A 25710-nucleotide genomic window follows, 5' to 3' on the forward strand; every position below is an offset into this window, starting at 1 on the left:
GCTCCCCAAAAAGACAAGAGGAGGAAGCTTTTAGCAGCATCTTCAGAATAACTTCAAAATTTCTGTGAAAAACTGCAGTCATGAATACAAGCCAACTAAGCAACATTTCTCCTTTTTTTATAAGTCAGGGAAAGTGAAGATGCCTTCTCTTAGCACTCTAAATCACTGACCTGCTTCTTGTCAATATATAGTTATTACTTTTAGAAAATAACTTTTTAAAGTATTTAACATAATAATAATAATATTTGAGGGGGGAAATGTTTCATTAGTAAAGACATAAGTAGGATCTACGAGGAAAACGTGTGGCCTAATCATATGCCTAGAAATTTTAGCCGTATAATAAAACAGAAGTAGATACTCAACAGGAACCCATGGATCTGTTGAGCTCATGGATCATTAAGCACATGTGAAGACTCCTACAGCACTGGGGTGGTGACAATCCTGTCAGTATCTCATACTTAGTGTCACCTGTTTGAAGATCACATGCTGACAGTGTAAACACTTAGACAATAGGTACACTGAAGGAGCCTGATATAAATTAAACAAGCTGATAAGTGTGCATCTTGGGGTGCTTTCTTCCATGGCTCACTCATCTTAACTATGAAATTGTCCTTATAAATACCCTATCATAGAAGTGAAAGCTTTGATAGTGCAACTTGAAATCTACTGAAGTCTATGGAGTTGCTTAATGCTCGGATTTTTTTTAATGTGACAATACATACTTAAATATAAATTTTATTTAGAGTACTTACCCATTTCTGAAAATCATTATTATTGTATTTATATATAGTGGCTGTGGAGAATGAGTCACTTGGCTCACTCAAAGTTCTGAGCATTTTATTGATGGGAGTGAAAATTTTACATAGCCACTGTTTACCTTACAATGAGTATTATTTTTTTAATTACAGCTTCAGCAATAAGGGGTAAGGACTTCAGTATAAGAAAAAGTAGAAAAAATGAGTGCAGATAACACGTGTTCCACAATGCATTTTAGGACCCTGAATTTCTTCTACAGAGCTTTGTAACTTGTATAGTTATATAAAATCAGTAACACTAAGATAAACATAGTCTCAGTGTGTAGCCAATTGTCTTTATCCAAATCTGTTCCTGTAGGTCTGATTATAGGCATACAAAATCATTACACAGAAATGCACACTGTATATTATATGCATTAATATTCATTCTTTGGGACTAACAAAACAGGAAAGAAAAACTTACCATTCTTCTTATAGAACATGATTTCTGCCTTGAATTCTACCTTTTCCTCCAATGATTTCTCAATTTGAAGAATCATCTGCTCATTTGTTTCAGCACCAAGTAAAAATTTACAGCTGCAGCTCTTCTGCATGACTTCAGTTCGTGCAAATCCAGCAAGTTCACAGAAGCCATCTGAGCAGTAAACAATAGGGAATCCTTTAGCCACCTGAGCATTTGCAAGGATGAAGTTACTGTCTGTAGAAGAACACAAAAGTAAAACTTGAATTACAGTCTGAATTCTACATCATTTGACATAATACTTCCTTTAACTACATAGGAAGGCGCAACTGCCTGCAAACAAGAACGCAACTTCTGTTTTTAAACCATTAGTCTGAAATGAAATCAAGTCTAACTGTCCACAGAGCACCTTCATATGATGGTTCCTTGTGGCTATGTTCAGCTTGCCTTATTGCATTCTTCAGCAATAATTTATGATAACTGCTTCTGGGATGGATGTTAGCACATTAAAACAACCACTTGAGTGAAGACTGGTGATGAACATGGAAGCTTTGGAGAAATTTCAACGGTGCTATGTTATGCTGCTACTCAGACTCTTCTGCAGTCTCAATAGACACAGCTGTCTCTTAAAAAAAAGCTAATATCTCTATGCTCTTAATAAGCTAAAATTGTTCTTCACCAACATTCAAACTAATTTCTTTTATAAAATTTTGCAAGAGAATCCTTAAAAGTAGAGTTGAGGAGCATTCTGGGTCTACGAGGAACTGTTTGTCCTTTGTTGTCTCTTTCTTTTTGTGATGAAAAAAATTTCATTCAAAAGCACTGTCAAATGTCTTTCAGAGCCCCGCCATACTTCTTCCATATTAAACAGGCATATCAAAGTTTTACCACCCTGTAACACCTTAATGCACTTTGTAATTTTTCAGTGTGTTTGAGATGCAACTAACATGTATGATCAATTCAAGAATAGTATATTGATATGAACATCAATCAACAAAAAGCGATGTTCTAATTTGAGTTCAAATCTTTGGAAAATCTTGCAACCTAATAGCTCATTTCCATCCCTTGCTGAAGTGTCTTTGAAGGTTTTGTGCCTTAGACTCTCATCTTTAGCTTACGTTAACAGCTCTAGCACTTTATGGTCTTTTTAAATTAGCATGGAGACCCTTTCTAGATAATATATGAAGTTCTCATACAGATTTTTTTGCCTATGTTTCCTTATCTTGAAGCAAAAAAAAAAAGTTTTATGGGAGGAATCTGTCTACATTTCACATCGAGGGAGGAAAGACTATTTTTTGCCTGTGGCTTATTAAGGGATGTTTACCTTACAGCTTGCTAGCAGGAGCTTAGGAACAATCTAGTCCCAAGACAGGTACCTCTCATTTTTCAGAATTATGTGCATGTGGATTCATGTGTGTGTATTAAGGGAAAATACTATTAACTAAGCCAGAATCCCTTGATAAATATTTATAAATTTAAACAGAAAAAATGAACTATTTTAATGGAAAACTCAGGTTGATATGCCTAATCCCTATATAAGGATATTTTATTATTCATGAATGGGGAAGGGAGGAACAGAATTCATAAACTAAAATAGAAGAAAAAAAGGTCTGTTTCAGCCTTTAACTGTCACAAGAGTTCTATATCCATGAAAATCCAACAACTTCAGCTATGTTACTCTTTATTTACCCAAGGGGTAAAATACCATGGCTGATATTGCTAAGATTTCAGTATTTTAAAGACAATGCTGAAGTTTATTAAATGATCAATTTGCTCTTAAGACTCTGCTTCTGTTACTCACCTTTTGCCTAAATCTAATTAAAGTCTTTCAATAAATGATTGTTATATTAGAACAGACTTTTCTCATTTACCAAATAATGTGATTTAAAAATGCATTCTTGTTCAGTGCAGTGCTTGACTTAGCCTGTCATTTTTATTTGCCTAACTAGGGAATAAGTATCATTATCATTCATGCACTGACATGCTGCTCCCCCTGTCAACACAAAACTAAATCCCCACACTGCCAAAAGAATTAAAATCATATGCTTGCAGTGCAGTTTAGTGACAGTGTTACAGTGTAAGATCCGCAGATCATACCTCCTAAATGCGTCTGTAGCTGCCAAATTAATTTACTCCTGGGTTTCTTATTGTTTAAGATATAATTATTTGATGTAAAGACTTTTTTGGTTTTAAATTCTAATTGTTGTGAATTACATGGAGCAGAATATGGAACATCAAAAGGACAGAAAGGGTAGGGAGGATGCTCTCGGAGTGCAGGAGTGTTTGAATATCTTTATGAACAGGAATACACTGGAGCTTACCAAGCATATCATGATTTTATGAAAAATTTAAGATGGCCAAACTTGAACATTCATAGCAGAAAACAATTAACTTCTAAAAGCCAATTCAGTGCTGGCTAGAATAAGAGGCAATCTTTCCATTAACATCAGCAGATGTCTGATAAGACTTGGAACCCTAATTTTGCTGAATTTTTTGAATACAGTAGTAAAGCATCAGCTTCAGGAAAACACAATCAGAATTATATTTTCTGTTTTTCTTGAGCTTGAAGTTCAAATCAAATCATGAAAGATGCACCTGTAATCCCAAATTAGTAGACTAAGGGATGTATTTAAATAATTTATTGAAAAAGTTCCTTGTAATATTTAAGGATCAAGCAACATAATTTTGTCCAATAATTATCTATTTCATCAAATTCTTCAGTAATATTTATTAAGTGATAATTAGCATTTACTTATTACACAAAGCAAGTTTTTTTTAAAAACATATCTTAAACACATCTGGTTAAAAGTTTATTTACTTCTGTAGTTTATTTTCATAGCCTGGAATCTGTACTATCACTTGCTATTCCTACTGCACATAAAGCACCATAAAATATTCCAAAAAACAAGAACTGAGGGTGAAATTTATATCATTCAGGCTTCAGTGTGGCACAATAACAAACCCAGCATTTAATTCTGTGACCTTCACTGATAGCTAGATATATCTTAAAATCCTTAGAACTGCTGCAAATCTGCGTACAACCTAAGAGAACAGATTTTGACAAAACCACGAGTAGAATCATAGAATTATAGAATTATAGAATTGATTTGGTTGGAAAGGACCTTTAAGATCATCGAGGCCAACTGTTAACCTAGCACTGCCAAGTCCACCACTAAACCATGTCCCTAAGCACCACATCTACTCGTCTTTTAAATACCTCCAGGGATGGTGACTCCACCACTTCCCTGGGCAGCCTGTTCCACTGTTTGATAACCCGTTCGGTGAAGACATTTTTCCTGATATCCAATCTAAACCTCCCCTGGCACAATTTGAGGCTGTGTCCTCTTCAGATCAGAAATTTTTAAGTGCTGTAATTCTGTGCAAAATAAATAAAAATATTCAAATCTTGTATTTGTATATTAGCTTTGGACAAAATTACTTGGTCGTATGTTCAAACCTGTGTGTGATGTGTAAAGGATGATTTAAAAGTGCTTCTTCTAAAGATGGGACGATAAGCCTAGACACAAAAAATGCAACAACATTCACTAAGTTTTCCTTTAGCAGCACATCAGCAGAGATGTATGAATATGACAGATGTATTCCACAACTATTCAGCACAATTAAAAGCAGATGTTTCAGCTATGCTTCTATTCCTTTATGTTCATTTTCTATGAAGATCAAATTACTTTTTCACATGAAACTTTGAAGGAAGAATATTAGGAACTTGCGTGCCTGCATTTGCTTTGGAGGCAGGACATATTGGAGTGGATAGGACATTGATCAACAGAAGACTTGCACTTTTACCAGAAACCTCTGCCAGACACATAGCATAAACTCAGAGACTATTGAGCTGAACCAGAACCATGCTAGCTACACCTTCAATCACAGGCTTACACACCATTGCCCTGTTTCAATGACTATACTGATACCCAAAAATTATAACTTAAGAAATGGAACAAATTTATATCACATGCCATCCGACAGAGAAACAGGTTCATTAAACATCCCATGACAGATTTTTAGAATTGAGATAATTAAAGGAAAAGGCCATTATGCAATTCTCTGCTTCATAATTAATGCATACAATTTATCTGACTGTTTGTAATGAGACCATGTTACAATTAAACTCAGCACTCCCTTGATAAATCTTACTGTCATCTTATTAGCGAAAAATGAGGAAAAGATTTTTGCTTTAATACTGTAGCTATGTCTGCTATAAATCCCATCGTTGTGCTTCCCCACTTCTTGTAACTGTTCTTTTCAATCAAAGTCCAGATGGTTTCTGCTAGTCTTCATCTTTATCAGTGAAGAGAATATCTATCTGACTTCTTGTGCAACTGAGCACAGCCAGCCACTGTTCTAATTTTAAATATTAAATTATTTCTAAATTAAAAAGAAAAAAACCCTACAAAAGAAAAAAAATCCCTAGCAATCAAAGAAACTGCATTAATTAAACAAGTGACTCTCATAGTTGCTCTATTGAATGGAGAACAGTCCATAATTCTTCTGGATGAAAGGATCTATTACATTTAGATTTGATTCCACAGTTCCTACATGGGCAACTTAACAAGATAAGTCTCATTCAAGGTTCATGCAAATTACTGTTACAGAGAACATGACCACATCAACAGTTAAGATTACCTAATTGAATAATTAAATAGCATATGAAAATATTTAGCTTTATGTCAGCACATTAGATGCAAGTGAGTTTAATTAGAGTTCAGGATCGTTTACCAACTACTATAATTTGAAGCTGACTGAGACCAAAATGGTTTTATAATGCATACACTTACAAACATTAAAGTTTTTCTTGAAAATCTTGGTGCCGTTAACTGGATCACTAAGGCGAGTTTAAGATTTATCCAGATCTAGGTGAATCAGAAAGAAAGTAAATTGATTGTACTGGTACCTCTTCCCACTCTTCACCAAAAAAAATATTGTATATTCTAGTGAATTTTCAGTACTACAGTAAAAGGTAGAACTATTGTATAATAAACTACAAGTATGGGCTGACGAACAAAGGACCCATCACTGTAAGCTGTATAATTGATTTAATTGGCCAAGTAATTTCAAATAAAGGCAGACATTACAAGGAAATGTATTCATAAAATTGGGTAACAGTTACAAATTCAGAGTACAAAACAATATTTGAAATACCTAGCTCTATGGACTCAGCTCAAGGGTGAGCTGCAATAGCTCTCACTTATAGAATCATAGAAACATCTAGGTTGGAAAAGACCATTAAGATCATCAAGTCCAACCGTTAACCTCGCACTGCCAAGTCCACCACTAAACCATGTCCCTAAGCACCACATCTACATGTTTTTTAAACACCTCCAGGGATGGTGACTCCACCACTTCCCTGGACAGCCTGTTCCAATGTCTAAGAACCCTTTTGTTGAAGAAATTTTTCCTAATATCCAATCTAAACCTCCCCTGGTGTAAATTGAGGCCATTTACTCTCATCCTATCGCTTGTTACTTGGGAAAAGAGACTGACACCCACCTCGCTATAACCCCCTTTCAGGTAGTTGTAGAGAGCGATAAAGTCACCCCTCAGCCTCCTTTTCTACAGGCTAAACAACCCCAGTTCCCTCAGCCACTCCTCGTAAGACTTGTGCTCTAGACCCTTCACCAGTATTACTGCCCTTCTTTGGACACACTCCAGCACCTCAACGTCTGTCTTGTAGTGAGGGGCCCAAAACTGAACACAGTACTCAAGGTGCGGCTTCACCAGGGCTGAGTACAGGGGGATGATCACTTCCCAAGTCCTGCTAGCCACGCTATTTCTGATACAAGCCAGGATGCTGTTGGCCTTCTTGGCCACCTGGGCACACTGCTGCCTCATATTCAGCTGGCTTTTGACCAACACCTCCAGGTCCTTTTCCGCCAGGCAGCTTTCCAGCCACTCTTCCCCAAGCCTGTAGCATTTCATGGGCTTGTTATGACCCGAGTGCAAGACTCGACACTTAGCCTTGTTGAACCTCATACAATTTGCCTTGGCCCATCGATCCATCCTGTCAAGGTCCCTCTGTAGAGCCTTCCTACCCTCAAGCAGATCAACATTGTTGTCCAACTTGGTGTTGTCTGCAAACTTACTGAGGGTGCGCTTGATCCTCTCATCCATATCATTGATAAAGATATTAAAGAGAACTGGCCCCAGTACTGAGCCCTGTGGAACACCACTTATGATTGGCCACCAACTGGATTTAACTCCATTCACCACAACTCTGGGCCTAGCCATCCAGCCAGTTTTTTACCCAGCGAAATGTATGCCCATCCAGCCATGGGTAGCCAGATTCTTCAGGAGAATGCTGTGGGAAACATCAAAGGTTTTACTAAAGACTAGGTAGACAACATCCACAGCCTCTGCCTCATTCATTAAGCAGGTCACCTTGTTATAGAAGGAGATCAGGTTAGTCAAGCAGGACTTGCCTTTCATAAATCCATGCTGACTGGGCCTGATCTCCTGGTTGTCCTGTATGTGCCTTGTGATGGCACTCAACATGATCTGCTCCATAACCTTCCCCAGCACCAAGGTCAGACTGACAGGCTGTAGTTCCCCAGATCTTCTTTCCGGCCCTCCTTGTAGATGGGCGTCACATTTACTAACCTCCAATCAACTGGGACCTCCCCAGTGAGCCAGAACTGCTGATAAATGATGGAAAGTGGCTTGGTGAGCACTTCTGCCAGCTCCCTCAGTACCCTTGGGTGGATCCCATCCAGCCACATAGACTTATGCATGTCTAAGTGGCGTAGCATGTAGCTAACAGTTTCCCCTTGGATTATGGGGGCTTCATTCTTCTCCTGTCCCTGTCTTCCAGCTCAGGAGACTTAATCTGCATTGCCAACATTAATTCCTGTTATATGAATTCAGCAGCTAAGAAATATGAATTCAGCAGCTAAGAAATCAACCTTTCACTTTGCACTTACAATAATATTTAGTCTCACAGCGAAAATGCTTTACTGTATACAATATTTATAGCTACAAAAAGAGTTAATCTGTAATGCAGTTCAGTATAGAGACATCCAAGTAAAATTTAGGCATCTGGATGCTAAATCATCTCCTAGTCTTAAACACAGATCATAAGCCATTTAAAAGACTCAGTGTTTAACGATCTCTAACTCAGCCTTCAGTGCCGTTAGTGCACCAGGTCAATACTAGAATAATGACTGAAGCTTTCTTCATGACCAATTAAAATGCCTATTCCTAGATGAAAGCAGATCAAAAAAACAGACAGAGGGAAACAAAATCAAAAACAAGCCCAGAAATAACCTTCATGGTGAGATGGGCTTCTGGGATACCACAGAGGAAAAAAAAAAAAAGGAAAAAAACCCCATCATTTGTTCCTCCATTAGAAATCTCTGCGTGTGTTCCAATTCCTTTTGTAACCCCAATCTCATTTGCATCTACCCGAACTCTGAAGTATAAGGACTAAGAAGGACTTTGTTCAAATAGTAGCAACACTAATACTGCTAATTTATAACCAGAACACCTTTCAAATAAACAACCAGTGCAATTGTAATGGGTAAACTATAGTAAAGAAGAGGAATTTCTAGCAGAGATGACTTTGAAGTTCTTCAAAATTAAACTCCACTAGCATAAGCAGACATCTACACCTTTTCCTCGTGAGGAATTATTCACTAGCCTAAGATATGTCTTTTTATTTTTTCTTCATATTTACCTGGAATTTTACATTTGCATAACAGGTATATTATGTGCAACAACAATGAAATATTTATTCTCCCACCCTTAAGCAGTGTTGATCTTGACAAAATTTTATTTTTCGGTAAAAAAATATTACATTCTATTTGACCAGCTTTATTTGTTATTGATTGTGCAATGACTGCCAACACACAGTGCTGACGTAACAAAAAAAGCTACATTGCAGAGGTCAAATATTTACATGCTAGCATGCAGTTTTATATGCATTGAAATGCTGCAAGTGAAAGAGCACTTGCTGATGGAAAAGACAGAAAAAAGAAGATACTAGCAGTGAAGAGAGACTGCAACTCATGAGTCGCCAGCGCGTTGTAACAACATGTGGTGTCCTCCAGAAGCTTCTCAATGGGAACAGAAAATGCTTGTTTACTTGGCAGAACTGAACCCTCTATCCCTGAGAAGGGAACTCAGCTGCTCTTTGGTGTTTTCTGTGGGTCCCCACTGGAGATCAGAGTGCACAGATTCCTGCCTCCAAAGGAAGCATGTTTTGCAATTTCTCCAATAAATTACATGGAAATTTTAAGTTCATCCACCAGGCAAGAAGGGCCATTTGTGTAACCCAGCTATATTTAATTTGCTGGGTTTTTTTCAGACTGTTGTGTTGATTTTAAATTCACCTGGCATGGTAGAAATGGAATTGCTGTAGGTCAGACTAACACATTGAGATCTCATATGGTCAAGTCATATAGCCTAATGATTTAAGACCCTAGGATCATGATTTGTTTTCAAGTGTTCAACTGAAAGGTTTGCAGATGAACAGTCATCCTGAAAAGAAACATTTTCAAAGACCCACGTCCTTGTCAAACATTTTCCCGTGTGATCCTGTCCATACCTTTCTTTATCAATTGTCTGAAATAGGAATGCAATAAGGAGTTGAAAGCTGGCTTGTTTACAGTTGTTTTAAGCACTATGTCACCTACTCACAATGGGTGCTCAGTTTACAGACATACCAGACTTTCACCATTGCACAACATTTTGTGGTGTTAGTGTCCTACACCTACCTTTTCTAAGTGTCATGCCTGATGAACCTGTTTATAATACTACTGCAGTGCAGAGCCCTTTGTCCTCAGTGTATGTACTGCTACTGATGTTGCAATATATCTGAGCAGCCAGATGTTGCTAACAGCTAGTGGAAGAATACAGGAAATACATTAATGAGCTGTTATTCCTGCACACATGAGGGGAAGAACTTAAGGTAGACATTTTGAACCCAGTGTGAAATGTCTTTAAAAGATCATGCTCCTGCCTCTTTGAAATTTAATGCTCCTTTCTTAAGAGACTACGTTTATTATGGAGTAGTATCTCATGGCTTTGAAAATATCTTGATGCTAATGATACTAGAAATAAGGAACTGGATTTCTTTACAATGGGATGACTTAGGGTTGAAGTATTTAACTACTGTTGAGAAAGTTTCATCTTATCACTTGAAATAAGTACATTCTGTGGAAATTTGTTTCCTCTTTGGAAGTGACCTTGGAGAAAAAACTGGTATGGAGGATTCTATATACAAAAGGAAGTTACCAGTAGGTACATAAAGAAAATGTTTTCAACACAGAAATATAACAGAATATGAGTGCAAAGAGAGTGGAAAAGCTTAATGGTCCTTCTTCTTGCTTCTGCCATGCAAGGACAGTTGAAGCTATTTACTGTCCACATGCTGAGCACAGGGAACTTTCAGCCACCATTCGCAAAAAAAAATGAAGGAGAACAAATTACACTTGCAGCCATGGAAGTGGTCATGGAAGAAACTGAGAACAGGCTATGCCCTCTGGATGCTAGAACCACCAGTGAGGCATGAATCATAAACGTACTAATTCTCCTCTGGCGACAGTGGGGCACCTCACACCACTGTTCCTCACCTGAACAAAATGATCTATCCTCAAAACAGACTCAGACCCAGGTCTGGGTTTAACGTGAAGGCAAAAGGGACAGTAGTCATCCTTCCTCAGCACCATCTGCCTAGTGTACCACTTGCATTCCACAGTGGGTGATGCATCCTCAGCTTTTCACCCATAACTATCACAGGTGCATCTTGTCCTGCACATAGTAACAACACACAGCTTTTGCATACAATTTTCATTTTTACTTGCAAGATACCCAAATAACAATATCCATACCTTCCTCATGTCAAAACCACTGGCTGTTCAACATCATGTGTTACTGTTATAGTCTCTGAATAAGAAACTACTACCCTGAAGTTGTTTACTCCAAGCAGTTTTTCATGTATGCTAGCTCATACACATTGTTTCTGGGCTGTTCACCTCTCACTTGAACAGTCCTCTACAATGCCCATGACAATGTTCCTGCCAGCTTGTGGTGTCTTCTACTGTATTGATTTTTCTCTCTAATTATTATACTTCAGTATTAAGGTGCCAATACAGTACCAGGACTCTATGGCTAAAAGTGACCATTTTGAGGCTTTGCAGCTTATATGCCTCCCCTCTTACTCCCTGAAATTAAAAATTAATCTTGAGTTAATTTTAATAGGGGGAAGAAGCAGACTTCCATGCGCCTATTCTAGTGGAACAAGTTCTCTGTAAACTGCAAGAATTTTTTCATGCAGTTTTCTCAGAGAAGCAACACTAATCTAAAATGATACTGTGGAAAGAAAGTCTGTTCAAAGAATGTTCTTCTGACAAATTGACATGAATTCAGTCAAAAATGGTTCGGAAAATGATGAACAGTGTCCAGGAAATGTCATTTCCAGAAAAGGTAGAGTTCTATACTGCAGTATTTACCATAACAAAGAATTATACTGTGTGTCCCAAACTCACCCTTTCTGAATTAAAATAACTCTCTGAGTCTCAAAATAGGGTTCACTGACACTGTATTCTTGAGCAAGACACATTAAAAAAAAATCTTATTTTTGGCGTGGAACAGGATGATGATTGTTTTATTTCTAGTTGTTGGTTTTTTTTTTTTTTTTAAGGAAATAAAGAGGCTAAGTAGCACAGAAGAACCTTTGGCTTTTCTATAGCAAATACTATTTTCATTCTGCTCTGGAACAAAACCAGTTCCCCTTCCCACCCCCTTGCCCTCAAAATGCTGCCTGAATAAAACAAAACTTACATCAGAAAGAGACTCGTATCATAACAGTAGGCCAGTGTTCAGTAATTAATGCAAGACCCAAACCTCCAACATCCCAGGAAAAATGTTATCTATCAACTGCAATGAATCAGTGTCATTAGGGAGCCAAGTAACTTCTCTGACAATTGTTTTGGTCAAAACATACAAAATAAATTTCGGTTTTGACTGAATTCCTCTTATGGTCCAAAGTAGTTTCACATAAAAAGAAAATGTTGTCACTATACTGCCAAAACATTGTCAACACTACTTTTGTTCTGCAGGAACTAAGTATAAAAATGCTGCAATCAAATTCCAGTGTTGTTATGGGAGGTGGTTTGAAGTCTTGCCTTGTTTCTCCAAAGCCCAATGTAAAGAAAGTGATGAAGAGTGTCTTTACCAAATGGCAGCAGGTGCTTGTATCTGGTTCCAAAGTTTTCACACAAGAGAGAATAATCCTATTCATTCAGAGAGTTTTGAAATAATTCATAGAAAGAAAGATATTTATGCTACGGATTGGTCCTCTATCTCAAGTAGAAGTGGCACTGAGCAAACACAGAGAAAAATATTAAAAATACACAAACAAAAAGCTTTTAGCACAAACTGTGCCAGGGTCTATAAATTACACTTACTGAAAACATCAAAAGCAGAAGAAAACTATAAATTACAATATGATTATACTGTCACATTTCCTATGCGACCTGGTAGTATAATTCTGGAAATCCATTGCTGTTCTAGATACTGTTTTGAATGTAAAAAATAATTCAGAGAGACTGTAAATCAGTTAGAGAATTTAACCAGCAACATCATATACACCAGTAGAAATGCCTTTGTCCGTCTCATCACCTTTTTGCAATTCAGGTGGCCACAACACTGAAATAGTGTAAACCTCTCCTTTAGCCTACTGAACCTTAGTATCAGGGTCAGGAGCCTCACCTCCACAGAAATAGTGGGAAGTGACTTCTTCCAAGGGGTTACTCAGAATAAGGACCTATATTTATCATATAGGATCATATGGGGACTAAACTCCATGTCTAAGCTAAACTGAAAATTCTCTTAAAGTGCAGGAGCTGGGTAATATCAGTAAAAAAGCCATGAAAATAATTCAGAACCCTTCCATACTACATGTATGTAGGTAGGCTCTAAACGTTGAGTAAATGCACCCATCCCCACCTATGTCTTTCCTTCTTGCAAATAAAGGGCAAAGAACATCTGTAGGTGAGATACTATAGAACTAATTCCTTAACTGGAAATTATTCTAAGGAGAGAAAAAAAGGTATAGCTTTCTGTTGCTGTTTTTGTTGGTTTTCTTTTTATTCTGACAAAATAAAGTGCATGACCTTGTGGATTATACTGTCACGTAGGAAAATCACTCCACTTCAGATCTCCCCATATGTGTAAATATGAGTAAACAGGGTCATTACATATATTGTGCACAATGGCATAAAGTAACTTTCTTAAGTTACAATAGCAATGATGATAACTCTGGAAGACTTGGGTGAAAACGTCACAGAATCTACAATTGCTGCTTAAAAATAACAAACAAAAAGTGTGAAACCTGGCCTGTTAAAACAAATATTCTCACACAAGCAGAGAAAACATATGGTACAGTGGAATTATGCAGGAACTAGTAACAGATGTTATGCAGCACCTTATTTACCATAGTGCCTTAGTCTTAGTACTTGCAGCCCTGTAACTACCTTCACTGTTGAGGCAGTGTTGCAGTGTTTTCAGAGCCTCTGTGGTACTATTTTTCCTTTATTCTTTTAATGCTCTTGTTCTTATATTGTTCTCACAGACTTGCACCTGCAAGCCCAAACAGTGGTGGGCTCTCACAGGAAGCACCTGTCACTGGTCTAAGAATGACCCCTTCTTTCCTTATGTCACTGTAGATTTTAGTTTATCAGAGAGAACAAAAACACAGAGCACAACCAAGTAGATAACAGTAATTTAAGTACTCAATAAAAATTAACCCATAATATGTGTACACACAAGCTTAACAAGCAATAAATACACATCACTGCCAGCTAATTCACATCTCCCAAACACTGCTAATACCATTCTTAACAGGAACAACCTGGGGGGGGGGCGGGGGATGGTTAGATGAGGTTCTGATGAGAAGTGTATAGCACTAGAAGAAAACAAGGTGAAGAATCATCTTCTTCACTGCCACCCTCTACACTGGAGAAATGCCCAGAGCTCTTCTAGGAATCCTGTCACTGCTTCTCCCAGCTGGTCACTGGGGAGAGTTTTCCTTGTCCCTTCATGCTCTCTCTTTCTCCTTTGTTGTTTTATCTTCCTCCTAAATCAGCTTTTCAAAGTCAATGTATGCCATCAGCTGTAGACTCCGCTATGAAACCTCTGTGTATGTAAGCTTGTCTCAACATCTTTTGTGCAACACAAGCTTCCTACTCCTTCCTTACTCTCACCCTCTGCTCTTGCCTATGCAGGATTTCTAAGTCCCAGGTTTTTTTTTAACTTGAGTTAAAGTCCTGTTGGATTAACAGACTGAATCCTGCGGTCAGATGAGAGCAGAACAGCAGTGCAACTGAGAGGGAGAGAGCAGCATGGAGGAGGAGGAGGAGGAGGAGGAGGCATGGGATCTCTCCCTTTAAAGGTCAGCTTGGCTAATTATTTGTATGGTAATGTCTTCGTTTAGCCCACACCCAGGGCTAAACAATAACCGGTTGTTCTATCACTCAGTGTCCCTTCCCTGACCAAGAAAGGGAATTGGGAAAAGGAGGGAGACTCATGGGTTAGAATTTAAACAGATTTAATAAAATAAGAAAACCAATATCGATACCAATACAAAAGACACAAAATTATACTTAGCCCACAGAATGGTGGCAAGTTGCTGGAGGGATAGCAATCGTTGAGTAAAAGGAGAAAGAGGGAGAGGAGAAGAGAGCAAAACAAAGAGCCCCCCCACCCCCAGCAGCTTTCCCATTTGTAGTGAACCTGACGTTAATGTTACAGAATACACCTGTGGGCCAGCCTGGGTCAGCTGCCCTGGCTTTCACTGCTATAGCCTTGATCACCATACCATGGCTGGCGACAAATTGAAACAAAATGTAACAGAAAAGTGATTCTATAAATTTTATCCCTGCAAAACCAGGACAGGTAACAAATGGAACAAAGTGGCCTGTGGTAAGGAGCAATTTGGGGAGCAGCTCAAGGACACAATATTCTAGAAAAGGGGCTTCTTTTAACAAACATGACAGAACCTGAATGCTGCCACACTGTTTTCTATATTAATATGGACTCCTGTGTGGGAGTCACGTCAGTGGAAAACTGAGCAGCCACAGCAGGAGCCAAAAAGAAAATATGTTTCAGGGAAAAATGAATCTCTCATCAAGGCAATCATCCAAGCACTAAATAACAAGCCAGCATCTGATGCAGTGATAAAAGGATTCATTCAGAAGAGGGATAAAAGTCTCCCAAACCTTTTCGAACACTTCTAGGCTTTACTGGTTTTATTTTCTATTTCATAAGAATTTCAAATAGTTTTTAGCCTCAGCTTAGATGGAAAGACCCTTCAGAGAGCTGCTCAAGAACTTTCTTCAGGAAAAGTTGATCAGCCTTCTCTCTCTCAGGAAAGACAGATAGTCCGTCGCCTTAATTTTGCATTCTCTTAACAAAACCTTGAATATTGAAGTAAGCAAGACTCACTTCTTTTCGCTCTAGGAGACAGAAGAAATGGACAGAAGTCTGAAACTTGGTTCTGTTCCCCTTTTTAATTGCTATTTATTTCATTCCTCACTAGTGGGTGGTGTTGGCATACTTCTGTCAGGATTATTAACTACTTGCTCTTTGTTAGACTCTTATGTTCTAGGACATATTATGAGTGTACTTATTAAAAAAAAAAAAGCTCTAAACTCCCTAAATCCTGAACCAAAATTTAACTTAAGAGACAATAAAGAGGGGGGGGAAGAAAAGAGAGAGGAATTCAGGAAAAACAGTTGCAATCAGTATAATTATCTTGTAATTTCTAGAGGATGCTGTGGGATACAGCTGTCTGCATAGGTCAGATCATTAACCTTTTTGCTTTGTTTCCTCACTCTACTTCATTAAAGAAATTCCAAAGGGAAAATTACATAAACAGTGTTTTATAGATATTATTAAAATATTTTTAGTATCAATACCATTATAAGAGGTAATTATTTTCAAGAATATCTTGAAGTTTATTTTTCAATATATAGAAATCTTCAGTTGATTATAATCCTTTAAAATTAACTGGAATACTGTTGTAAGACTAAGTTTTGGGTTTTGCAAACTTGTCCAAGAGCAGCAGTTTCCTGTCTTTCTAACTCACCAACTAATGCACTATATGCCAAAGGATTCTTCAGAAGCAGGAAATATATTAGTTATTACCCTGGAAGTACTACTAACTAGCTTTTAATTAACATTTAAATTTGCTTTTAAAAATACCTTGTTCATATAACCTCTGCTTCAGAAGAGCGTGTCTTCAAAAAAATTAGTCAAGTAATAAAACATGCATGAAATGCAACAACTTAAACTGATATATCAAAGTTTCAAATAAGGATTTTCATTAAGTACTTTTGTGGATCTATAAAAAAAGAAACAAAAAGTAATAATGATAAGCTATTTCTTTTTACCATTTCATGTTACATACTAATGAAAATGTAAAACAGCACAGAGGGAAAAAAATCAATTAAGAAAAAAAATAAAGAAAACCATTTCCCAAAGCTTTTGTTCTCAGGATATAGCCTCAATAATGGACTAACTAACATTTTTGCAGCATGTAAGAAAAGTAAATATGCTTGGACCTCTGGAAGGTAATACACTGGTGATGTTTCAGGAAAGGATTTTCAGTTTGGCTTTTTTTTCCCTACACTTTTCATAAATGAGTAGATTGGTAAAGTATAAATGGCATTTAGAGGACCAAATGCCACAGGCCCTACATTTCCTTCTTCAGAGGTACTCTCAGCAATTTCTTTCAGTTATAGAGGTCATCCAGGTCTTCTGCTTTAACCGAGAAGCTTATTTCTCATCCATTTATCCACCTATTGTGGCCTCCACTACCACTGTAGTCCCCAAAACTATCACTATTTCTTTGGACAGTCTGAATCCCAAGGAAAGGGGCTTTGTGTTGATTTTTATGGTAGCTGTCTCTGACTGGATTTAGGAAATAAGAACTAATCAGAGCGGAACAGAAATAGCATTTGCCTCAAACTTGAATTAAGCAAGGATCTGAGATTCACATATTCTTGATCTTCAGTCTACTGTACTAAAAGTTTATAACACAGAAAGGTTAGTCACATCAACCCCTGCCTTCACAGCATTTAACAACTAATCTTCTTCCTGAACAATTTTCTCTGCCATTTAGGCTTTCCTAGAAAAGAATGAGGAGCCATGTTCAGAGTTTGGGCTCCTTGATCTTATCCCAGTCGTCAAAAGATATGACAAAAACATAATCTGCTATCACCTATATGCCCACAGTAGAAAACTGAATAACCTAGCAACCATCTGTACAAATTTCAGCTTCCACAAGAGGTGAAGGAAACTACACAGCATATGTTTAACATCATCTTTGTAGAGATGCAGCCTGAAGGATTTCATTATACATATATGTTCCTGTACCATATTTTTGGTTAAAATCCAGCAACGTTCACATGTTTCAATATATTTTGTATGCGATGATTTGAATGTTTATCTTCTGTTAATTAGTTGTTGTTCCATTTCTTACTAACATGCAAGTTATTTTCATGCACTGCTCTTAGTTATGCTGTTTCACACTTGAAGTGGGAGCTGATGCTAATTGAGCCAGTCCTATTCAGCTGGTAAAACTAGTGACTAAGTCTTACTTCACTTCCTGTAACTGAAACCAAATTAGAAGAGATAAATGACCAATTTTTTTCATTTCCAAACCCAGTATGATTTGTTTCTAAAAAATATTAAAAAAAAAAATCAATACCTGGCCAAACACTTATTTTATTACACGGGCACATACATAAGATGTGTTGATCATGACAAGATATTTCTGTAACTGAGATGTTTCATTTCCTAAAGGATTTTCTCTCAGCAAAACGACAAGTAAACAGAGAACACATTCATAACAAGATTAATATGCAATTTATAAAACATTTCAAGAATATCATAATTCACAAGAAGCCTGTTTCTCAGCTGTGAGACAGATGTGTCCCATTGATGTCCCACTGTGTTCAGCACCCCATCTCTCAGAATGCAGAATTACTGACGGTTAACTGACACCATTAGCAATGTACCACCTGGTGCTTTCACGCAAACAATGGCCAGGCCAGCTTTGTTTTGAAAGCAAGATGAGGTGCATGTATGCTTGCTGCTTTGGACTTGTGTTTGCTATGTTTGATTTCAAAAGTTAGGATTATTTTCAAGGAAAAAAATCCTAACAAGGCCTTTTGCAAAGGAGTTATAGCAAGTCTACTATAGAAGCTCCTTAGCTATTAGCTGTGGGAAAACTAAAACTTGGATTTTTAATGGGAATTGCAGCTCATAGCCACTGACTTCTTAACTGCAGTCCACTATGACAAAACCATTATCATAACTTTTTTTCTTATGCCATGGTACTTAAATCCTCTTCCTTCTCTATTGCAGTACTCCTTACTGCCTACATACACCCCTGACAATTCCCCCAGTTCCTCCCTTTCTTCTTCAGCTCCCTATCTGTTTTAGTTTGCTTTCAGTTCTCACACGAAGAGGCAGAGCATATTTTCCTGGCCTGCCGAGGTGTGTGTGCTGGTTGGTTTGCTGGGGGGAAAAGGAGCTGGACACCATCTACCCCAGAGGCACAGGTAAGCCAAGTGATACTTCTGAGGTGCTGAAAGCCAAACAAACAGCTTGAAATGTTTTATATGGCTTCTGGCTGTTTCTTCTGCAGGTCTACTGCACAAACTTACTATTTCTTAAATCATCCAGCAAGTTCCTGACTTTGCTTTCTGAGGAAGGGGGGAGGGGAACTGACAGCATAATACAGCACGCATCTTGCTTTCTTGGAACCAGGACAAGAAGAAGTGCTTGCCATGATTAGATTAGTTTTAATCCTCCTCTCAGAATTTTAGGATGATGCAATGGTATTATATAATGAAAAGAGTGAAAGTGAAAATCTCTAAACAAACTTAGTTTTCCTGACATAAGTTTAGATCTGTATGGAATCAGTACAAATAACATTCTGATCCAGAGTATGCATGCACACTTTTTGCTAAAACCATTAAAATATACTCACTTTTTGCTAATCTGAAGCTTGCGTTTTAGTTCACCACTGCACAGTATTTTTGCACAATGTAAGTGTCCAGTGTATATACTTCTGTAATTTTACTGACCAGAAGAGCCCAGATCAGATGTGACTCTCCTCGGAGCACATCAAGGTACTTTGTCCACAAGAAGATACTTAGTTTTCATATTGTACCTGTAAACTATTTCAGTCACTAGGCTTTTTAGGGTGACTTTTTTTTTTAAGTTAAAAAAAATGTGATTTGTGAACCTAATTCATACTTTGGGCTGTTAATCTGCTCAGGATTATATGCCAATATTAATGATTCTAAGATAGCACATTCACAACTAGCAAGTAATAGCTAAAATAGAAACTCTCGAGCTTGATATTGACTGGAGGTGTAAATCCTGGTTACATTCGTTCAAAGAATTCTCGTGGGAGCAGTGAGACCACTGGTGCTGAATTACCCTCTCCTTATTACTATTTCCCCCTTTCTTTTTTTTTTTTTTAATTTTGATTTCAAACTGCTGCAATTCAAAAGTTTTCTCTAGACCTATCATATTACCTGAACAATATACATTAAAAAAATATTATTTTTGAGGTATATTAACAACCTAGGGTTAAACTTTACACTTTCCCTTCCCACAATTATTTTCCATGTAGCAGATGCTGAGTCTGTCTGAAAATCTTTAGTAGAATGGATCCTAGTAAAATCTTGTTCAATTGCAAACTGTTTGGCCTTTCATGATGTTTCTTTGGAGTCTCAAGCATGCACACCAAAATCATGGTATGAAAAAGACAATACAGCTCTGTTATTACTACTCAAACTTGATGTAAAGATAAGAAGCAAGGAGGGGGGAGGAAACAAACCAAAAACTTTCCCTGATATGCATGATCATTTCCTCTCCTTGATTCTGTAAAGAAACAAGTTCATAACAAGCAGGAACGAATACCATTTTAATCAATATATATTTCTTCCACTTTCAAAAGTAGGTTTATCATCTTCATCCTTAGGTGTATGTATTTAAAATCTCATTTTCCATGCTCTCAGTAACTGTGGTACATCTCCAGGGCAACTCATTTGACAGTAATAAATTTATCTTACTCTAGAAGAATGGAAATCTGGAAACCTGGATTGAGCTTCAGTACTTCTGAAAAGTAGTTCAGTTGAATTCAGCACTTTTTTCCCCTAGCAGCTGGCAAATTAGATTCTGATTTCAATAATACTCATTTGCATCTCATAGAAAATATTTTCTGTGCAGGCTCAAAGAGAGACAATAATTTTAGGATCACAATCTAGCAATTAAGTAATTTTATTAAATTATAATATTGTTATCAAAGAGAAACAGTGAAACGGTAACTAAGACAATAATCATTTTAGGTTGCTGTTATTTTTAGTGTCAGTAAATAGAATTTCTTTCTAAACTTTCACTATCTCTCTTTATAAACTCCATTTTAGAACAGAAGTTTATTTATTCTCTTACTATTTTTGGTTTGTTGTTTCATTTTTTAAATTCCTTCTCCCTGCAAAACCATGGTGCCAAACAACATTCAGCTGTCAATCTGAAAATATATGTCAAGCTTAAAATATGCATTGATAGGTTTGTCATCTGTGTCTGTTTAGGGGAGAAAATACAATAGTAGCAAACAGAGAAACTGCTTGGTAAATTAATACACTTCGAATATTTACAGACTCTAAAAGAAAAGCAACACCGGTGGCATTTCTAAAAATGCATTAATAAACTGTTCAAAAGATTTTTCATTGAAAAAACTTTTCAAATAGATAAAAGACTTTTGCAATTTTTGTGATTTCATTTATAGTATGATTTTTCCAATCACTAAGATGTCGAGCATTCCATAAAGTTTAGATTGGAGTGTGTGTGCCTTTTGAGATCTCTCCTGCAATTGCATGCTGAATAATTCTCTTAGTTCAATTTCTTAAGAATTCCAATTTTTTTTTAAGTTACAAAACTCTTAACTAAATCAACATCTTCCCTGACACCAAACTAGAAGCTAATTAACTTCTTCACTCTTACAGGTGTCAAACCTCTGCAATATTGCATCTATGTAAATCACTGACAGCAGAAAAAACAAAGAGATTTTGGAGAGCAAGGCCACATCCTTCATTACTACTAATGCGGCTTTTTTACAGGAAAAGAGGTAGCAGGATTTTTGACAGGTTTTGTTAAGTGACCTGTGTCTATATGAAACTGTGTTGTCTGAGCTGACTGTGCCCCGACATACAAGGTCTGCTGGATGAGACTGGTTGTTTAGTACTCAGTGCACAGGCCTGATTATTAGAGATCATTTTGCAATTTTAGCAGCTGTTCTTTCACCAGAGGTTAAGTAAAACAGAACTGAAGTAAACAGAACTTTCAAAACTAATCAAAACACAGAAACAATTATAGTAGATTTGTGCTTGAGAATCACTGCTCAGACTGAATTACATCAAAACGGGTTTCAGTCTTCCCAAATAAATCACTGGATTCCTCTGGATTATTATATTGGAGGTGAGGGTGTCATTTGGATTTTGTTTGCTTTGGGGGTTGGGAATTTTTTATTTCGCGTGGGATAGACTGATACTACTTCTTTCTCTTTCATGTTTATTTTACTTCTCTGATTTCTAGTATCTTCCCTTTGTTCCTCGCTTCCTCCCTTATTTTTCTCATTTATTTTTTCTGATTACTTTCTCCAGCTCCATGCTGCTAACTCAAGCCATTTTCCATTCCACATTCCCAGTCAGAAGATTACCAAACAAGGATGCAAAGGTGCTTTCTGCAACTGTACTGAAAACTGGAAGATAAAGACCTAAGTTAGTGTTTGTGGACTATATTTGAGCTTGGAAATTAATTGTGTCCTATTCCTGCAGCCAGTTATATTGTGAATTACAACAGTCTCAGAGAGCAAAGGGCAGATAACCTTCCTGATAGCCAACTGTTTTATCCACTAATAAAACAACAGCTATGTATACAGGACTTGAAGCAGCTTTCCTTACCAGTATTTACTCACTACTCTGTCTTGCAAGTGGATTGTCATCTTGACGAGATTCATCAAGACGGGAAAGCTGAATGAAGTTAATAGCTTGCTTTAAGCTACAGGAAATGAGACATTGTGCTCAACCTCCGGATTAAAAAGAGTAAGTAGAATACCCTTAACTGAAGTTGGGTCAAACAGAAAATGTGTTCTTACAATTCTCAAAGCACATAGACAGAAATAAGTGCTAATTAAGCAGTCATTATGTCACTTGCAACAACTACTTACTGATTATTTAAAAATATTTGCCAAGTCAGTTAATAAAAAGTTGTAGGAATGCAACTATCTGCATTAAAATGAGTGATGCAAGCAGAGTTATCAATAAACTAGCTAAGTCTGATACAGCAGCCCATTTCTGAATGATAGACTTCCCGTTATGTGTGAAGAGAGGTAGCAGACAGGTAGGACATCCTTACTCTAAAACTGACAACTAATTGTTCTGGATTTAATTCGATGAAGGAATGAAATTAGAGTTGTTCAGTCAACTAAGTATGCATTTATTACATATCCCACCTTCTCAGTTCCTATTTAAAAGCAATGCTTATGCAGGAGCTGCATTTATTAAGTGTGGTTTGAAAGTGGTGTCTAGATACAGTGTATAATTCAAGCTTATTATGCCATAGAAGCATAAACCTGAGTAGCAACAAGAGGCATATGTAAAAGAGTCACAACAGTGATTGCCAATTATAACTCCAACAGCGAGCTTGAGACAAGATTTAGACTGAAAACTACAGACAGAGCCCTCTAACCCCACGGGATGGAGCACCCTCAGAACAGAGCACCAATTTTGTAAGAAATGATGGAGTCTGGAAATACAGATTTTGTTCCACATGAGAAGTCTGCCCCCACACCCAAAGCAGAAAGGGAGACTTGTATATGTTTTTGCCCTAACTGCCTCCCTCCTTTTTTCCAAAAATCAGAAGCTGAGAAGACGGGACACTCATCTAGCATGCACGATTTGGTCACGAATGGGTTGTATCTGTAAGTGCCTGAATTATCAGAGTATGTATTAAATTTCTGTCTCTCAGTCTTGTCTGTTCCACATGAAAGATAATATTCATTGAGTCAGAGAGAGGCTGAGCTGATCACAGTCGTCAATATCCCAGGCTGTTGTGCATTTGGGGTCTGAGTCACCCCTAACTCTTCTGATTTCTCCAGAAATTTTATGTAGAGGCTAATGAACCGATTAAATTGTCTCTGGGAGTTTTCAAAGCCCAGTATTCTTTAAGTTATTCCATACAAACCTTCCTATTTCAACTGGATTTTATTGTGAGTATTGTCCCAGTAGTAACACAGTAGTTCAGGATGGTAGACATGGGCATTTTTCTTTGTTGAGGTCACAAACCAGAAACTATTCCCTCCAACTTCAATCTCTTTCTCATATTCAGACTTGCTTTAAAATGCTAGCTACATTTAAAAGAAAAATAAAAAAACCCAAATCCCTTATATTTTTAGCCTAACGTCACTCACCTTTTCGTCATTATTTTTGGCTGAATATTCTAATTGGAATGAAACAGGCATCACTTATGCCTTTGTTAATATTTTTTTTCAAAGATTACACAAGAAAAAGCTGCTTTGTGCATATAATAATTTTTGTTTTAATAACAACGATACCACAATAGTTTCAAATGTTCTAATAATTGGAACAAAAGGCAATTTTGGCTGTCTGCCTTGTAAATTATGTCTTTCTGTGGCACGGCTGCCACTGTAGGCTCCAATTTGAACTGCACAAGTCTGACTCTCCAGACTTCTGTAGCACAATGGAATATTTATTAGTATACTCCAAAATTAACGAGCTTGTATTTATACAGTGTTTTGAAAGAGAAAAGCATTACACACATATTGATGTTACAAATAATTATGAATAAAAAACGTCTTTGTTAAGATCTGATATTAATTCCCTGATGCCTGGCATGCAGTGTAATTATTTCTACAAAGCTCAAGATTCTTGTAGTGTGGAGAAGAGAAAATGTTACCAAAACCAGACTTGTATAGTACTGTATTGTTTATATCTTCTAGACCTATTCTTTTAGACAGAGTCACAGATGAGCATCTCCTCAGACTTAATAAACACAGGATTTTAGAAAAAAATGAAGGCAACAGTTAATCATAGACCAAGCTTTCCCACTCAGCTTAACAATGAAGCAGATCTCAAAGTTTGCATCTGTATTTTAAAAAAATACAAATCAGGGACCATTCCCTGACCTTGAGGTCAATGGCATAGCACATCTCTCTTTCATATAGCCACCACCTATACATTTAACTTGCACTCCAACGAAAAAGAGCAAATCCACAAACAAAACAAACAAACAAAAAAACTAATGAAAAACCTAGGCAACAAATGTCAGGGTAGCCTCATTCTTACTGCTTATTGAGAACAAGCCTTTTTCCTGTATCTTTCTTTGGCATTACATGTGAAAACAGAAGGTGGTTTGGGCCAAAACCATATCATGAAGAATATTAACCGTCCTGCAGTATAGGATAAAAGCTTTCACCTTGGCCCTGTTTCAGGAATTTTGGCTAAGTTTCTGCTGATCAATAAAGCAGGCCAATTAAAGGTACCAATGCCAAGTACTAAGCAGTCAACAGTAGTCACAAAATCATCACTACCTTATATCAGTTGTTTGAATCAACAATCATTGACTGCAGCTAGCTGGATGTCTCTCATTGATATGAAGATTATACAGACAGTATTTATTCTATGGTATACATTCCATAAATACTTAATAAGTAAGGCAAATTTTTACCCTGCTGCCTTGACTTTGCCTTGTTCTATCACAAAGGTCTAGAAGTCCTGAATAATGTTAGAGCCACATTGTGAGATTTTAACAGGGAATTTTACACTGCTTTAAATGTATAAAGGCACAAAACTAGGAAAAATTGGGGAAACTGAAGGAAGAGAAAAAGAGAGAGTGAATTTTTTTTTTGGCAAAATAAAGACTGAGAAGACATATGGCTTCTGTGTGTGAGAAAAAGTGTGTAAGTGGGGTGAAGAAGGGAAGACAGGAACTACAAAATCTTTTTGCCTTTATTTATGTAGTTACGCACTGGAAATTTTATCCTAATTTCCATCAAAAGTCAGGCTATGGAGGAGCCTCGGTGTGTGTAAAGGGACAACACCCTCTCTGAAACAGAACACCACCTCCCTCACAAATCCAGTTTGAAGATTAAGCTGAAAAAAATTAAAGATATTACATGATGTGTTGTCTGCAATAGTACGATATTTGTCCATTAACTCAGGAAATCCCTTCTAATTCTAAATTCCTACTCCTTTTTGAAACTGTTAAACACAAAGAATTATGAGCTAAAATCCTGGTCCTACTGAAGTAAACGTGACACAAGACAGAGGTGCCAGGAACATTGGCCCTGGAATGAGAAAACTGGAACATTTTTAGTTGTATTAAGAGGGTGAGCATTGCAGGGATCTGGGCAGTACTCTTTTAGTACCTTACTTTGAATGAGAGAAA

General features: G+C 37.2%; 1 protein-coding gene across 1 annotated transcript in view; it reads right to left on the reverse strand.

Annotated features, from left to right (window-relative positions):
* Positions 1 to 25710, reverse strand: part of KCNH8 (potassium voltage-gated channel subfamily H member 8) — a 219754-nt gene that overhangs the window by 144970 nt on the left and 49074 nt on the right. Inside the window, exon 2 of the mRNA XM_068404849.1 lies at positions 1219 to 1452. Within this exon, the coding sequence (XP_068260950.1) occupies positions 1219 to 1452 (234 nt within the window). The remainder of the gene's footprint in view (positions 1 to 1218; positions 1453 to 25710) is intronic.

This window comes from Nyctibius grandis, chromosome 7 (assembly GCF_013368605.1).
Source record: "Nyctibius grandis isolate bNycGra1 chromosome 7, bNycGra1.pri, whole genome shotgun sequence".
NCBI classification, from domain to species: Eukaryota; Metazoa; Chordata; class Aves; order Nyctibiiformes; family Nyctibiidae; genus Nyctibius; species Nyctibius grandis.